Source organism: Vombatus ursinus, unplaced genomic scaffold (assembly GCF_900497805.2).
Source record: "Vombatus ursinus unplaced genomic scaffold, bare-nosed wombat genome assembly UNPS02014820.1, whole genome shotgun sequence".
Lineage (NCBI taxonomy): Eukaryota > Metazoa > Chordata > Mammalia > Diprotodontia > Vombatidae > Vombatus > Vombatus ursinus.
In genome coordinates, this window is record NW_020954598.1 from 18,243,734 (window position 1) to 18,260,964 (window position 17,231).

Sequence of the window (17,231 nt, forward strand, 5' to 3'; positions counted from 1 at the left end):
AAGGTAAGAACAGGACAACTATTTAGAGGACTATAATGTTGAAATGTAGGACTTGACTTCTGTTTGGCCCCAGCAAGTAGAACTAGGAGAATTGTTTGAAGCTACAGGGAGGAAAATTTAGGCTTGATGTAAGGAAATAAAATTCTTAATAATTACAAATGGGTTCAAATCCCACCTCTGAAACTTACTAGCTGTATGATCATGGGCAAGGCACATGTCTTCTCTAAGCCTCAGTTTCTTCATCTGTGAGGATCAAATGAAATAATGTACGCAAAGTGCTTTGCAAACCTTTAAGTTTTGACACATATTGTCAGTTATTATCATGATAATCATCATCCCCACAGCTTTCCAAAAGTTGAATAGTCTGCCTTAGGAGGTAATAGGTTTGTTCCAATCACTAGAAGTCTTCAAACATAAGGTGGATAAGTACTTGCTGGTAATGTTGTAGAGTAAATTTCTATTCAACCCATACTAGATTATCTCTGGATCTTTTCTGACTCTGTGAGCCTGTGATTAAGTTTCCAACAAATGTTCAGAGCACCATACAGCCACTGGGGATAGATTAAGCAATGATTCTCTAAGTTATAGGAGATATGTTGAGAAAACAAAAACAATTCCTTCAATTGATTTTACAAGGTTGTTTAGCAATCTGTGGCTTTTAAAACATCTCAGTGTAAATGAATTCACTGGTGTGGTATCATCAAAACACTCACAAAGAACTTCAAAATCTGATTCCTGGATCACAAGGAATAGAAAGTCAGGCTGCCACAAAAGAAAACCGCTGCTGCATCTGTAATCCAATTAACAAGAAGAAAGAACAACCCAATGGGCATAATTGATTTGGGGAGAAAAATCAATAGAAATATGATTATTAGAACAATAGCAATAAATAACATGGTCTACTTCTCTCAGCATTGGTGAAAGCATTTGCTGTTTACTGGAGCAAAGTGAAAGAAGACAAAAAAAATTAAAAACCAAATATACACATTTACTTAGAGACTTTTTAAAAACAGAGGACCACTGAATAGTTCAAACCCATAAACACACCTTACATGTAGGAATTATACACACAGTTGTTACAAACACAAATTTTGCTCCCTTAAAAATAAAAGAGCCAAGAAAGATACATTTAAAGGATGAAAAATTTGGGCTGAAGAAGCCAAACTGGACTATTCACTCCACATGGAATATTTAGAGGACAATCGGGAAGTGACAGGAAAGGGGCTCACAAAAGGAACAGGAAAAACAATTGCCCAGCAAACACACAGGCATCCACACTTTTATGGCAACCTGTAGAAACAGATTTCTCCCACTTTGCTGGAGGCGCTGTTTTCTTTCCCATTCTATGTAATCCACACTGACTGCTACAAGCTTCCTTGTGGCTTTTTTTCTGCTCCTAATGCATGTCCTAATCCATCTAAAAAGAAAGCCAGTTTCTGAGAGTTAACATTTCAAAAGCATCTCTGCCGCCTGGGTATTCTATTATTTATAGAACACTGTGTACACACAATCCCTTTGGGAGCAGACAGAAGGCATGGGAAGAAACTAGCCAGTACTCATATTTTCATAAAAGTGACAGGAATAATTAAAGAACAAATGAAGGAATCTGATGTATCTGTAGCTTCTTCATTACTCCTTGACAAATTAAGGCAGCCCATTTCCTATTGCTCTTTCCTCCTCAAGAAGGTCTGCATCCTTCTTGAAGCGAGCTCCGTGTCCTCCTCAAGTCAAGAAGTCCATCCCTGCAAAGCACTTCTGTTGCCATCCCTTCATGTGATACAGTCCTTTCTCCTTAAAGGTTTTTATTTAAATTGTTGTCTTCAAAACAGCAGTACCCATCTTTGGTTGTATTTTCTTCCTTTTGCTACAAATAAAAGAACTAAGATAGCCTTCTGGGAAATCCGTTAGTGAAGACCTTTGGTGTCAAACTCACAACATAAGCCCTCTACCGACTCAGAGCCAAGTGACTCAAACTTTGCCATAGCTATTTGTGAGATGAATGGTTAGCTAGAAACAATGGATAAAGTTAGTTCTCACTGGCCCACCTTGCCTTTCATCTGTCTGTATTCAGCAGCTTCCATACTGTCAGTTCCTCTAGAAATTTCCATTTTGTCCCTGGTAGAGTTAAAAATCTGATGAAACCCAGTGTCTTTACATCATTAAAAATAAGTAGGTTTCATTACACGAGCCAAACTCCAAAATGGCAGCTTTTCATCAAGACTTTTCAAACCCAGAAAGATTTCCTCTGGATAGGAGCTATTTAGGCTGAAGCAGTCATAGACCAATAGTTCCTGATGCTTGACTTCTGCTGGGTTGTGTTTTTTTTTTTCCCAAAAAAAAAGGAAACAAGGAAAGTCAAAAGAGGAAAATGCAGGCTACACCAAAACATCATTCCGTTTACTGCACCACACCACCAAGCTTGCCATCCCCACTGTCAACAGGACAGGAATCAGAATCAGGGGAATGAGAATTTCATCTGGTGGGTCTTCCCAATGCACTTTGTCCGATGTACAGTTTGAGAAGAACTGTTTGTGAATTCCTGTGATGAAGCCCTCTGTCAAGGGGTTGGGCCAAAAGCACCCCACAATGTTGGTTTCAAGTTCTGTGCAAGAGGTAAAGTTGTCATAGTACCTAAAGAAGGAAGAAGAGGGAAAACTGGAATTAAGATATGCAAAGAGCAACCCACTGCTACAAGTTTCCAAGCCCAGATAAAATATAACATAAGATTTAATTTTTAAAGGATATAAATATGAATTCTTGCATTTTTGATGCATATGTCCAACCAGTCAAGTACAGTCATGGAAAGATTCAACTTAACAGCTGTACACAAGAAAAGACTTGGGAATTTCACATAATTTCAGAGTGGGAAGAGACTTCAAAGCCCATCCATTTCACCCATACCTGAAAAGAAATTCCTCCTCCAAAATACTTAACAAATGGTCATCCATCCTGTGCTTGAAGACCTGCAGTGAGCAGGAACCCACTATTTCAGAGACAAACCATTCCCACTTTTGGGTCATTTGATTCAATAAAAAGTTTTTCCTTACCTTAAAGCCTAAATTTTCCTCCACAACTTCTAGCTATTATTCCTAGTTCTGCCCTTTGGGATCAAACAGACAAGTGTATTCCCCTTCCTTCATGAAGCCATTCAAACATTTAAATACAACTCTCTTGTCACCTCAGTTTTCTCTTCTCTAGCTTAAACATTCCCAGTTCCTTCAGACAATTCTTATGCAGCATGTGCTAAGTACTCTTTGCCAATGGTCTTCAATCTTCTTGAATAATTATAATGCTTTCCTCATTTTTTTTTGAGAGGTCTTTTTCTACCTCAGTATCCCATGAATTGTTTCACTCTATTATCATCTTCATGACTTTTAGTAGCTACACAACCATTTCTTGGAGGGCACTTCTCTCTCCATTTTTATGCATAAAGTACAGGGAGGTTGCCCAGTCAGTACCACCCAAAGAAGCTGATAACAAGTGAGATTATCACCAAGTCACTGTTTCTAATCAGTCAGCAATGCTAGCTCCCTCCCAATCACATTAGTTTCCTGTTCATTGTAGAAATATCTAAATTATGGTTCCCTCTGTAATATTATTTGGTAGGACGATAATTTAACTAATGAAAAATTGGAGAACTCTTCTCAGCTGCATATCTTCCATATCCATATTAACCAAACCTTAAAAACACTTAAAGTGTGAATAGTTTATAACTTGTTTGTTTCAGATCATACACACAAAAAAAAGTGGAGACAGAACCAAGGTATGAATTATTGACTGGTAATTTATGCCCCATCTTCCTGTAAAATATAAAGTTAATAAAAGAATATGCCCAGAAAAAAATTCACTTCTTTTTCCAGCTTAGATATCTATTCACAGTATAATCTGAAGGTTGATATTAAGTATCTCAGGAATTCTGGCAGAAGTTTAAATCCCATTGGATCATACCTTTCACTCCATTGTAATGATTTATGCACTGTGGCATTTACCAAGTTCAACTGTATTAAAAAAAATTAATGATTGGAAACAATTTGAAAACAATTGACCATCTCAACAACTATAATTTCTGACACAATCAACTTGTGAATATCTCTGGATTCCAATTCTTGCATCCTATCATTTAAAGAAAAAGTTATCCTTTGAAGGTCATGTTATGGTCATCTGGACAAGTACCCCAAATAAAGTATTTGGAAACTATGTATTTCCATATTACCCACTAAAATCCTCTTCTCAAATCTCTTTTTCTCAAATACTTAACAGAGCAGTTTCTATTAAGAACTAAGCTGAAAAGTCTTAAGAGTATAAGCCAGCAATGGACTTACACTTACACTCAAGAACCAGCAGAGCTAAGTACAGAGAGGATCCTCACCAAAAGACCTGATAACAAGTAATGAATTGTTTTGGCCCACAACAATTTATAAAGCTATTTATTAAGGAATGGAGAGGGATAAGAAGGGAATGATGTGATCAGCATTGGTAGGAGGAATATTCATACTGATAAAATCAAGTACCTTTTGTTTTCTAGATAGCACTGTTGGTAAAACTAGCACTATCACATAACCATGGTTATTTAATTCTTTAACCCTACAAAATGCAATTTTTCCATTTTAATCTCACCAATAGATATTTATTGCATATCTGTTTTACAGGAGTAGTGCTTAGCTGAATCCTATGGGCAAAAACAATATCCCTGCTCTTCTGGAGTTCACATTCTAGTTAGCAAAGGAACAATTCAAACAAACAAACATTTAATAAATGCCTATCTGTGCAGGCTACTGAACTAAGTGCTGGGGCTACAAAGCTGAAAACAGCATGACCCATGACCCAAGAAACTCAATCTACTCAGAGAATGGGGAGTGGAAGAAAGAGGTTATAACACATACACAGTTAAGTGTAATACAAGGCAGAGGCAGATCAAAGTGATAACAAAGTGATTTGTGTAAAGTTGAAGAAGAGATCATTTTCCCCAAAGGAAATTAGAAAAGATTTCATGGCAGAAGTGACACCTAAGCTTCAAAGAAGATAAAATTTCAACAACCACAACAGATGAGAATTTATTTGCTATTAGTCATTTTTGTTTTGCCCTTTCTAATCCAAAAGAAATTCTCATCAGCAGAAAAAAATATAAGCAAAGTAAGGATTGATCAGTTGTACCTTCTCTATCACCCATTATCACTGTCCCATCCACTCTAAGCAATAGTCATAGCTCTTTTCTGATCCCTTTCCTTCTCCCAATAGTTTTTTTCCAACTTCTAATTTTCCCCAATTACATGTCAAGATAACTTTTAGCATTCATTTTTACAAGATTTTGTGTTCCAAATTTTTCTCCCTCCCTCCCCTCCCCTTTTCCTAAAATGGTAGGCAATTTGATATAGGTTATACATGTGCTATCATGTAAAAAATTATTTCTATATTAGTCATAGTTGCGAAAGAAGGAACAGATCAAAAGAAAAAAAACACAAAAAAGAATAAAGTAAGTGAAAAAAATATACTTCATTCTTCATTCAGAGTCCATCAGTTCTTCATCTGGATAACATTTTCCTTCATGAGTCCTTTGTACTTGTCTTGAATCATTGTTTGCCGAAAACAGCTGAGTCATTCATAGTAGATCATCACACAATGTTGTTGATACTGTGTTTTTCCTGGTTCTGCTCATTTCACTTTGTATCAGTTCATACAAGTCTTTCCAGGTTTTTCTGAAATCTGCTTGTTCATTATTTCTTATTGCACAATAGTATTCCCTACCCTCATATATCACAGATTGTTCATCCATTCCCTAACTGATGGGCATCCCCTCAACTTCCAATATTTTGCCACCGCAAAAGAGGCTGCTACAAATATTTTTGAATATGTAGGTCTTTTTCCCTTTTTTAGGATCTCTTTGGGATATAGACCTAGTAGTAGTATTGCTGGATCAAAGAGTAAACATTTTGGTTGCCCTTTGGCCATAGTTCCAAATTGCACTTCAGAATGGTTGGATCAGTTCACAACTCCACCAACATTCCATTAGTGTCCCAATTTTCCCATATCCTCTCCAACATTTATCATTTTCCTTTTTTGTCATATTAGCCAATCTCATAGGTGTGAGATGGTACCTCAGAGTTGTTTTTAACTTGCATTTTTTTAGTCAAAAATGATTTAGAGCACTTCTTCATATGCCTATAGATAGGTTTGATTTCTTCATCTGAGAACTGTCTGTTCATATCCTTTGACCATTTATCAATTGGAAAATGGCTTATATTTTTATAAATTTGACTCAGTTCTCTATATTTTGGGGAAATGAGGCTTTTATCAGAGACACTTGCTATGAAGATTGTTTCTCAGCTTTCTGCTTTCCTTCTAATCTTAGCTGCATTGATTTTGTTTGTGCAAAAGCTTTTTAAAATATAATCAAAATTTTGTAATGTTGTCTATCTCTTCTTTGGCCATGAATTCTTCCCTTCTCCATAGATCTGACAGGGAGACTACTCCTTGCTCTTCTAATTTGATTATAGTATCACCCTTTATGTCTAAATCATGTACCCATTTTGACCTTATCTTGGTATATGATGTGAGATGTTGTTCTATACTTAGTTTGTGCCCTACTATTTTCCAATTTTCCCAGAAGTTTTTGTCAAATGGTGAGTTCTTATCCCAAAGCCTGGAGTCTTTTGGTTTATCAAACACTAGGTTACTGTGTCTTATGTACCTAATCTATTCCACTGATCCACCACTCTCTTTCTTAACCAATATCAGATAGTTTTGATGATTACTGCTTTATAACATAGTTTGAGATCTGGTATTGGTAGGCCACTTTCCTTTGTATTTTTTTTCATTAATTCCCTTGATATTCTTGACCTTCTGTTCTTCTAGATGAATTTTGTTTTTATTTTTCCTAGCTGTACAAAAATTTTTTTGGTAGTTTGATTGGTATGGCACTGAATAAGTTAATCAACTTAGGCAGAATTGTCATTTTTATTATATTGATTCAGCCATGAGCAATTGATATTTTTCCAATTGTTTAGAAATGAATTTATTTGTGTGAAAAGTGTTTTGTAATTGTGTTTATATGGTTCCTGGGTTTGTCTTGGTAGGTAGACTCCCAAGTATTTTATGTTGTTTACAATTATTTTAAATGGAATTTCTCTTTCTATCTCTTGCTGCTGGGCTTTGTTGGTCAATGATTTATATGGATTTATCTTATATCCTGCAACTTTGCTAAAGTTGTTCATTATTTCAAGTAGTTTTTTAGTTGATTCCCTAAGGTTCTCTAAGTACACCAACATATCATGTACAAAGAGTGACAGTATTGTTTCCTCATTGCCTATTCTAATTCCTTCTATTTTTTTCTTCTCTTATTGTTATAGCTAACATTTCTAGTATTATACTGAATAGCAGTGGTGATAATGGGCATCCTTATTTTACCCTTGATTGTTTTGGGAAGGCTTCTAGTTTATTCCCATTACAGAAAATGCTGCTGAAGGTTTTAGATATATGCTGCTTGTCATTTTAAGGAACGCTCCCTTTACTCCTATGCTCTCTAGTGTTTTTAATAAGAATGGGTACTGTATTTTGTCAAAAGCTTTTTCAGCATCTATTTAGACAATCATGATTTATGCTAATTTTGTTATTGATATGGTCAATTATGTTAATAGTTTTCCTAATATTAAACCAACCCTGCATTCCTGGTATAAACCCCACCTGGTCATAGTGTATAAATCTTGCAATATAGTGCTGTAATCACCTTGCTAGTATTTTGTTCAAGAATTTTGAAATTTTTGAAAAATCCAATATTCACTGGGGAAATTGGTCTATAATTTTCTTTTTTTTTGTTTTAGCTCTTCCCAGTTTAGATATCAGAATCATATTTGTGTCATAAAAGGATTTTGGTAGGACTCCACCTATTTTTCCAAATAGTTTATATAGTACTGGAATTAATTGTTCCTTAAATGTTTGGTAGAATTTATTTGTGAACTCATCTGTCCCTGGGAATTTTTTCTTAGGGAGTTAATTTGTGGCCTGTTCAATTTCTTTTTCTAAGATGGGGTTATTTAGGCAGTCTATTTCCTGATTGGTTAATCTAGGTAATTTTTTCATACATGTCCATTGATTTCACACAGATTGTCAGACTTATTGGCATATAATTGGGCAAAATATTTCCTAATAATTGCTTTAATTTCTTTTTATTTGTGATGATTTGATTTGTTTTATTTGTGATGATTTTCATTTTTGATACTGGATTTTTGGCTTTCTTCTTTCTTTTTTTAATCAAATTAACCAATGGTTTATCTACCTTATTAGGTTTTTTTCCCCATAAAACCAACTCCTAGTCTTATTTATTAGCTCAATAGTTTTTTCTCTTTTACTAATCTCACCTTTAATTTTCAGAATTTCCAATTTGGTGCTCAATTGGGGATTTTCAATTTGTTCTTTTTGTAGTTTTTTTTTAGTTGCTTGTCCAATGCATTGATCTGCTCTGTCTCTATTTTGTTGATGTAAAAATTTAAAGAAATAAATTTTCCTCTAAGTACTACTTTGGCTGCATCCCATAAATTTTGGGATGTTGTCTCACTGTTGTCATTCTCTTTAATGAAATTGTTGATAGTTTCTCTTGTTTGTTCTTTGACCCAGTTGTTCTTTAGGATTAGATTATTTAGTTAAAAATTAATTTTTAATCTATCTTTCCACTGCCCTTTGTTGAATATAATTTTTATTGCATTATGATCCAAAAATAATATATTTAATATTTCTACCTTTCTACATTTGATTTTGAGGTTTTATGCCCTAAGACATGGTCAATTTTTCTGCAGGTGCTATGTGCTGCTGAAAAAAAAGGTATATTCCTTTCTATTCCTATTCAGTTTTCTCCAAAGGTCTTCCATCTCTAACTTTTCTAAGATTCTATTCACCTCCAGAGTTTCTTGTTTATTTTTGGTTGGACTTATCAAGTTCTGAGAGGGGACTGTTGAGGTCCCCCACTAGTATAATTTTACTGTCTATTTCTTTCTGTAACTTGTTTAACTTCTTTAAGAATTTGGATGCTATGGGGCAGAGAGGTGACACAGTAGATAGAGCACAAGCCCAGGAGTCAGGAGGACCTGAGTTCAGATCTGGCCTCAGACACTTGACACTAGCTGTGTGACCCTAGGCAAGTCATTTAACCCCAAATGCCTCACCAAAAAGCAAAAAAAAAAAAAAAAGAATTTGGATGCTATACTACTTGGTGAATATATGTTTAGTATTGATATTATTTCATTGTCTATGGTACCTTTTAGCAATATGTAGTTTCCTTCCTTGTCTTATTACATAGACAGAGGGTATAAGGTGAATTGGAGGGAATGACACAAAAAAAATTAATTAAGAGATGAAAAAGAGAAGTATACTGGGTGCAGAAGGAAGGGAGAGGTAGAATGGGGTAAATTATTTCACATGATGAGGTGTAGAAAATTTATTACAGTGGAGGGACAAATGAGAGGATGGGAGATGGGCATCACTTGAACCTTACTCTCATCACTACTGGCTCAGGGAAAGACTAATATACACAATCAGTTGAATATAGAAACCTATGTTACCTGACAAGAAAGTAGGAGGGGAGGAGATTAAGTAAGGGGTGGGAGAGGTGGGGAGGGGTGGGGGAGGGTGGAGAGGGAATTGACAGAAAAAAGAGCAGACCAGGGGAGTACTAGACAGAAACAAAGCACTGTTGAGGAGGGAAAGGGTAAAAGGAGAGAGAGGACAAACAAGAGGAAGACTAGGATGGAGGGAAATACACAGTAACCATGACTGTGAATGTGAATGGGATGAACTCTCTCATAAAATGTAAGCAGATAGCAGAGTGGATCAAAAACCAGAATCCTGCAATATGTTGTTTACAAGAAACACACCTGAAGCAGAGAGACACACAGAGAGTAAAGGTAAGGGACTGGAGCAGAATCTATTATGCTTCAGCTGAAGTAAAACAAAAACAAAAACAAAACCAAGAGTAACAATCCTGATCTCAGACGAAGCAAAAGTAAAAATAGACCTAATTTATGGTGTTTGGAGGTGAATATGGGAGAGTTATGGTAATTTACTGCTTACTCTGCCATCTTGGCTCCAGAAAGTCTACTTCCAAGATAGCTTCTTTTAAGTTGTTCTTAGCATCCTAGTTCATTTTGAGCTTTAGAATCTTGATGATATCCTTAGAATAACTTGTCATGCTTTTGTATTCATCCTGTTATCCACCCTTGTTTCTATTTCCTATGCATATTTTTAAATCTAAATTGATTGATGAATTCTTTAAGCATCCACATCAAGGTCTTCAGACAACTGCCATTTTCCTCATCTAAATTGTTTCTTTTTTGTGTCATCAGAAATTATTTTGAATTTTAAGAATTTTATTCTTCAGAGCTTCTTATCCTTCCTGGACTGATTTCCCCTGAAGAATTTTAGTCCATGTGTTCTCACCCAACCTTCCTCTGAACCCTTGGAAATTTGCTGTCCTCAGAATCTAGAGAGCATGTCAGACTATGTCCAGCTTTCCTTTCCTCTGTCACAAATTCTAAGAGAGAGTGGCCTCTCCTCCTCTACAAGGTTCTCATCCTTTTTGTGCCAGCAACCAGTTCCTTCCTGTTAGTGAGAATTAGGCTCAGAATAGAACTTCCCCTTGACATTTCCACATTTTGAAGGATGAGAGTATCATTATGACAAATCTTATGGCCAAGAAATTATAAGTTTCTCTGCTATTGTTAGAGTGAGCATGTGCTCCAGCATATATCTAAATAATTGAGGACCCCTATGTCTTCTCTATCACACCTCTGTCCCAGACTTATTATCCCTTTCTCAAACTCTTCATCTATCTCTTCTTTCTCCCTAGGTGGCCTATAATACACTGTAATGATGAAAATTGTTTGTTTCTCCCACCACGGATTTTTACTCAACTAGTACACTTTACTATGCTTATCCTCTGCAGTTCCGGGATTTCTTCACATGAATCTATCATCTTAATATACAATGCTACCCTCACCATTCCTCCATATTTCTTTTAATTATTCCATCTCTTTTGAATAAGGCATAACCATCTGGAGTCATATTCTAGTCATGGGCCTCATCCCACTAAGTTTCAGTGATTCCCATAAGTTCAAATTTATTTCCATGCATAAAGACCTCTAGTTTATCTTGCTTATAGCTTATCCTTTTCACATTCCACTGCTCCTTTCTTAAATTTTGTCTCTTGGGAATTTCTTACCTTCTTTATTACTATCCTTCTTCCTACACTGTAGCTAGTATCTCCAATATTTAACTTGGTAGATGGATACACATAGGTAGTTTTCTTCCTCTCCCTTCCTTTTCAGTTTAAAATTCTTTTGATTAGAGCTGCAAGACACCAGGTGAATATACATATATAGATATATGGATGGATGGATGGATGGATTATATATACATATGTATTATGTATATATATCCATTTAATAGTATTTCATTTTTTCCAATTACATGTAAAGATAGTTTTCAACTTTCACTTTTATAAGATTTTGAGTTCAAAATTTTTTTTCTTCTCTCTCTCCCCTCCCCTACCCAAGAGAGCAAACAATCTTAAATAGGCTATACACATACAATCATCTTAAACATAAAGGTGAACCTATTCTTATCAGCCTTTATAAGGTGTACTCCATCCCTGGCCAGTAGCCAGTTCTCCCCATATTTAAAGCTATAATTCAGAAATCTAAAACCCACTCTCAGACCTCATCATTTTAAGCATATTCATTTCCCCAAAACATTTTTCTCTTATACATTACTTGCTTTCAATGGGCTTCATGGAGGAAAACACCACCTGTAACCCCTCTGATCTCTGTTTCTTGCCCATGACCTTGTAATCGTTGGTAATTCTTTAAATGTCCCTTCTGGCCGTATCATCTGTGCTTGCATCAATCACCAAAAGCAACTAATAGTTATCCATTTTGACAAAGTCTTAGGAGGTTCTCTGTTGTATCTCAGATCCTTATCCTAGGAAGCCAGAACACTTTCCAGTTGTTATAAAATCAAGAAATAGCTGCCTCAGCACCGCTGATCAGGGAGTTCCCAACCATCCCTATTTCTCATCACTAAAGGCCTTCCCATGACCTTTATCGCATTATTACTCACTGACGGTATTTGTGGGTCTACGTTAACATCCCTTTGAAGTCAAGCAACTATTTCTTTCTGAAGCATCCAAACCCCTTCTCTTTTGGAAGTCTCAAATTTGTTTTTAGCTCCAAGTGTTCAGCAGTTCTTTTTCTGCTCCTCTCCTTCATGACTTTCTCCCACTCTCCAAACTCACATTTCTCTTCTACCTCTTCAACCAGATATGTTGCTTGGATCAAAAGAAAGTGCTAACTCAATGACCTCTTCTTCATCCCTTCCCTCTTTGACAAGTACAGTAGCCTAGGCTTTTGCAGGAGAGGCTGCTATGACAAAGGCATACTTGTAAAGACATCAAAGTAAGGGGGTCTTACCCTGTGGAGGTAATTGCTGGATATATAGAACTGCTTCTGCAATATCCCCTTCAGTTCAGTATGAGAGGCAATGTAGCACGGTGGGCCTCAAAGCCACAAAGACGGGCTCAAGTCCCACAACTGACATACTAGCTGTGGGAACCTTAGTAGATCACTTAACTTCTCCATACCCTAGAAAGCCCTCTCAGACACGAAGTTTCAAAAGAAGCACCAGTCCATATTAATAATTTCATCATCAGAACTCCTTAATCAAAAGAAATCACAAGCCCAGTCCAAAACAAAAATGTACATTAAGGAAATGTTGTAATGAATGTGTAGGAAAATCAGAGAGGCTTGTGCTGGCCACAATGCCTGCAAAAGTCAGAAATATTGTTACCAGCAGAAATACCTAACAAAGTCAATTATGAAGAATAAAGGGGAAAGTATAGCCCTTTAGGTTTCACCTAGCCCTTTTGTTCCTGTCCTCGGGCTCATCTACTTGCTAACCAAGGAGCATCACGTAACTAAGTTACACCACCATATAAATCTAGGTGGAGACCCCAAAGTAGGCTTTAGAAATTCAGACTGACCATCAAGGATTTGAGAGGACTTAAAAGGAATTTTATCAGTCTAATTCAGACAACTGTCTAGAGCCAAGGACCTTGGAACCAGGAGAATGGTGGTCAATAGAACAGGCGATCTAAACGTGGAGCTTCTGTTGGCTTTTTCTGGCTATGATGGCTTATGGTCCTGGGGTAGGTACTAAAAGATTTCTAGCCAACCTTTGACTAAGTTGCCTGAAAAAGTCTTACTAGTCACTGTACCTCCAGTAAATGGTAGCAGAGAGTATAACATAGCCCAAAAGAAGCTAAATAAAATAGCTAAAGACTAACAACTGGTTAAGAAAAGCTCAGCCACAATTAAACTAGTTAGGGGACAGCTAGGTGATGTCATGGAGAAAAGAATGGACGGCTTTCAGAAAACCCAAATTCAAATTCTGCCTCAGATACTTATGAGCTGTTCAACCCTGGGTGAGTCACCTGACTTCTCTCTGCCTCCATTTCTGTATTTGTAAAATGGGTTTAACAATAATACCTGCCTCACAGTGTTTTTGTAAAGATCAAAGTAGACAATATGTGTAAAGTGCTTTGCATTTTTACAAACTTTAAGGCACCATACAAATGTGAGTTATTGTTGTTGCTTTTGTTTGTTGCTGTTGTTACCAGTGGAGACATGCAGTGGAGAGTGGAACTACGATGTGATGAAAAGATGATGTGTAGAAAGCAAGAATATGCCAAGAAGTAAGGACAAGACGTCCAATAGAAACAACACAACTCCCAGCTGCCTGCAGATGGGCAGTGTCCAGTAGAGAACAGAATGATTCCATAATCAGAAGTCATCAGTGACTTTGTGACATTAGAAGTACGAGTTGTCCCAGGCGTTCATGCATAACCTGACACATGTGGTCTCCATCGAATGCCCTGTCTGGACATGTCCCCCATGTGAATGCCCTCCATGAATGTGCTCTACAGACATTATTCATACATATGCCTTCCAAGTATGCATTCTGGTCACACATCTATGTGTATATACCCTCTCCACTGGTATGATGACAACTCAGAGAAGAGTGTACCCAATGTATATATGAGGGAATTTTTTCTAGTCACTCAATTTGTTATTCTTTTTAAGGATTTTGTGCTTTTCACTAATGTGCCTTTTGTCCTTATAAAAGTAAACAACTTGGTGGAAACATATGAGCTATGATTTTGAGAGGTTGCTGACCTATAGTGCTTCAAACCTGCAATTGCTTTCTGAGCCTCCACATGTGTTGGGGAGGAGGTAGCACAGTTACCACAGACGGCATCACATCACTCTTGGAGAAGGACAAATGTCTCCTCATTATTTCTCCGCCACGTATAAGATAGATGGCCCAAAGCTACTTAGTCCCACTTCCAAGCCCTGGGACAATGAGGCCAGATGATTTTCATCTTTTTTGCTGATTCCTGATGGTGGCCACAATGTCCCAAATGTTTTCCAGAATATGCCAATGAGCACAGCTCTAGCCCCCAGAGATGTTTACGCTAAACACAGCTGAGGGGAAAGAGTGGTGAGGGGAAAAGAGTGGTGAGAGCAAAAGAAGAGAGTTGCATTGTTTGTTGGCTAGGGTGCCTCTCTGCTGCTCTCTTCCTCCTCACCTTAGAACCCTAACTTCCAAGGAGACGGTGGATATAAACAGAATGGGATTCTAATGGGGTGAAGTGAAGCAAGCCTGGTCATCAGTTGGACTCATTCCTTCCCTTCCGTGTCTCAGCTAGGACAACTTATTTGGTTGTAGAAAGGAGGATCTCAATTCTCCGCTACTCCGAAATTTTACTAGTGCCAAGCACCAAGAAAGGATTTGGAATCCATTACTGCTTCTAGAGAAACAGTCCAATCTCCGCCGTAATATTCCCAATAGCCAGGGAAAATGCTTTGGCTAGAAAACTGATCTCTCATATGGTTACTTAATTCTATTAAAGATCTCACTTTATCACTCACAAAATATTGTTTTCCTTAAGATTACAGCAAAAAAAAAATAGGGTCAAGCGTGTCTAGTTTCCTAAATTGTGCAGCTGCTGCTGCTTCATTGTTGTTTCATTCTAAGGCCAAATGATGAGTCGGATCTCTTGGAGAAATGCACAACAATGCTTGGGGTAGAGGAAGGGAGGAGATTCAAAGAGAATACTGATGTTGCTTAGTTTTGCCAAATTTTCTTTTCCTCTTTTTTATTCTTTATTATAAGAGATAGGGAGGTAGTGTGGCATAGTGGATAGAAAGTCAGCCTCAAAGCCAAGAAGATCTGGGTTCAAGTCCTGCCTCTGACACATACTGTCCATGTGGCGCTAGTTGAGTTGTTTAAGTTCTCATTGCTTTAGCAAAATCTCTGACTAAATTATAGAGAAGGTGCTGACCATATTGATCTAAGGAGTTGCCTCACCTGGGAGTTCAAGTGAGGCAATGAAATCAGTTCCTATCCCCTTTATGAGAGACGGCTCTATTTTTGTCTGCTTTTTGTAGTTTTTTTTCTCCTCAAGCTCATATTGTTAGCTGTCATTTCTTGCTGCTGACAAAATTATCCACAAAAGTTCTTCCCTTTTTTTCCTAATTTGCTACTTCCAATACGTTGGGGGCTGGGAAACTAGATAACTAAGTACGTTGGAATTAAGTGTAAAGTATGAGTCAAAAAACTCCAAGCAAAACTGAACAACTTTCCTTTGAGAAAAGTATGCGAACATTGTGACATCAATTTTGACAGTTCATAGACACACAAGTTGTCAATAGGTGACCTTCTGATAAGAGAAATTGTGCTGTACAAGTGTTCTAAACAAAAATTAAAGCAAACAAATTTCGGATCAGTTTCCAATTGACCACCATCACCACCACTGCCACCACCACCGTCACTACCACTACAAGACAGCATAGTAAAGTGAGTAAAATGCCAGACATGGAGTCAACATTGACCTATGTTTGAATCTCACCTTTGAAGCCTCTTCAAGACAGTTTCCTCACCTGGGGATAATAATAACTGCAGGGTCTAACTCCCAGGCTTATAATGATGATCAAATGAAATAATGTACTTAAAAATGTTTTGTAAATCTTAAAGTACAATAAATGTTAGCCATTACTATTCCAGTTATTTATGAAGTTGCTTTAAAAAAACAAAAAACAACACAACTGCCATCATTCTGGAAAAAAAGTCTTTAAAGTGCTGTTAAGATGGGCATTTAATGTCTCTTTAAAAATTAAAAACACATTTTAATATTGCCATAGTTATTTATAAAACCTGGATACTATCAACTTTGCAGAGGTCCTTTCCTCTCTATAGCAAGACAATCATTAGCATGCTTACCATGAAGTCAAAAGACAAGGGTTCAAATCCTAAATCTTACCCTGACTAGCTTAATGACAACAGAAATGGGGAAATTAGGGGAAAGGGCTGATTTGGGGGAAGTAAACAATAATTGTTACATCAAGCCCCAGAACATTACAGGGCTTCCTCAAAGAGACCCATGAATACTCAAGAGAGGTCAGTCAAACAGTATGTACAAAAAAAACTAATAAAAGATGCATACTTATTGGAGGTGCTGTAGAAATACAAGCACATTAGTATACTATTGATGAAGCTGTGAATTCATCCTGTAAAATACCTTGAAGTTCTCCTAAGAAAGTAACTAAAAGGTTCATGCTCTTTAATCAAGAAATTCCACTACTAAGCATATAACCCAAGAAGGTCAATTTTTTTTAAGTCCCATACAACCAAAATATTTACAGTAGCACTTTTTGTAGTAGCAAAGAACTGAAAACAAAATTATTTCCATTAGTTAGGGAATGAAAAAATAAATTATGATACTTGAACATAATGAAATATTACTATCCTGTAAGAAATTATGAACATGATGAAAACAGAGAAATATGGTAAGCTTTATATGTACTGAAACAAAGCAAAATAAGCAGAACCAAGAAAACAATATACTCAACAACAACATAAATGGAAAAAAGACAACAAAAACAATCAATACTAAAAACTGTGAAATTATAATAGCTAAGCTTGGCCCCAAGGAGGAGCTATGCACCTTCATCTTCTGCAGAAGTGGTAGACTATGGATATGAAACATTGCATATAATAACAGATTTTGCTGATGTGCTTAATTGGGTTTTTCCTCTTTTCTTTGTTATAAAAGATAGCTTTATGAATGGAGATGGGAAAGAATAGAAAATATAATTGATGTAAAAACAAAAGATATCAATAAAAAGAAAAAT

At 36.6% G+C, this 17,231-nt stretch overlaps 1 protein-coding gene across 1 annotated transcript in view; it reads right to left on the reverse strand.

Moving 5' to 3' along the window:
* Window positions 1-967: 967 nt before the first annotated feature.
* The window catches only part of RAMP3 (receptor activity modifying protein 3), a 58,503-nt gene continuing 42,239 nt past the window's right edge, over window positions 968-17,231 (reverse strand). Inside the window, exon 3 of the mRNA XM_027837058.1 lies at window positions 968-2,631. Within this exon, the coding sequence (XP_027692859.1) occupies window positions 2,376-2,631 (256 nt within the window). The 3' untranslated portion in view covers window positions 968-2,375. The remainder of the gene's footprint in view (window positions 2,632-17,231) is intronic.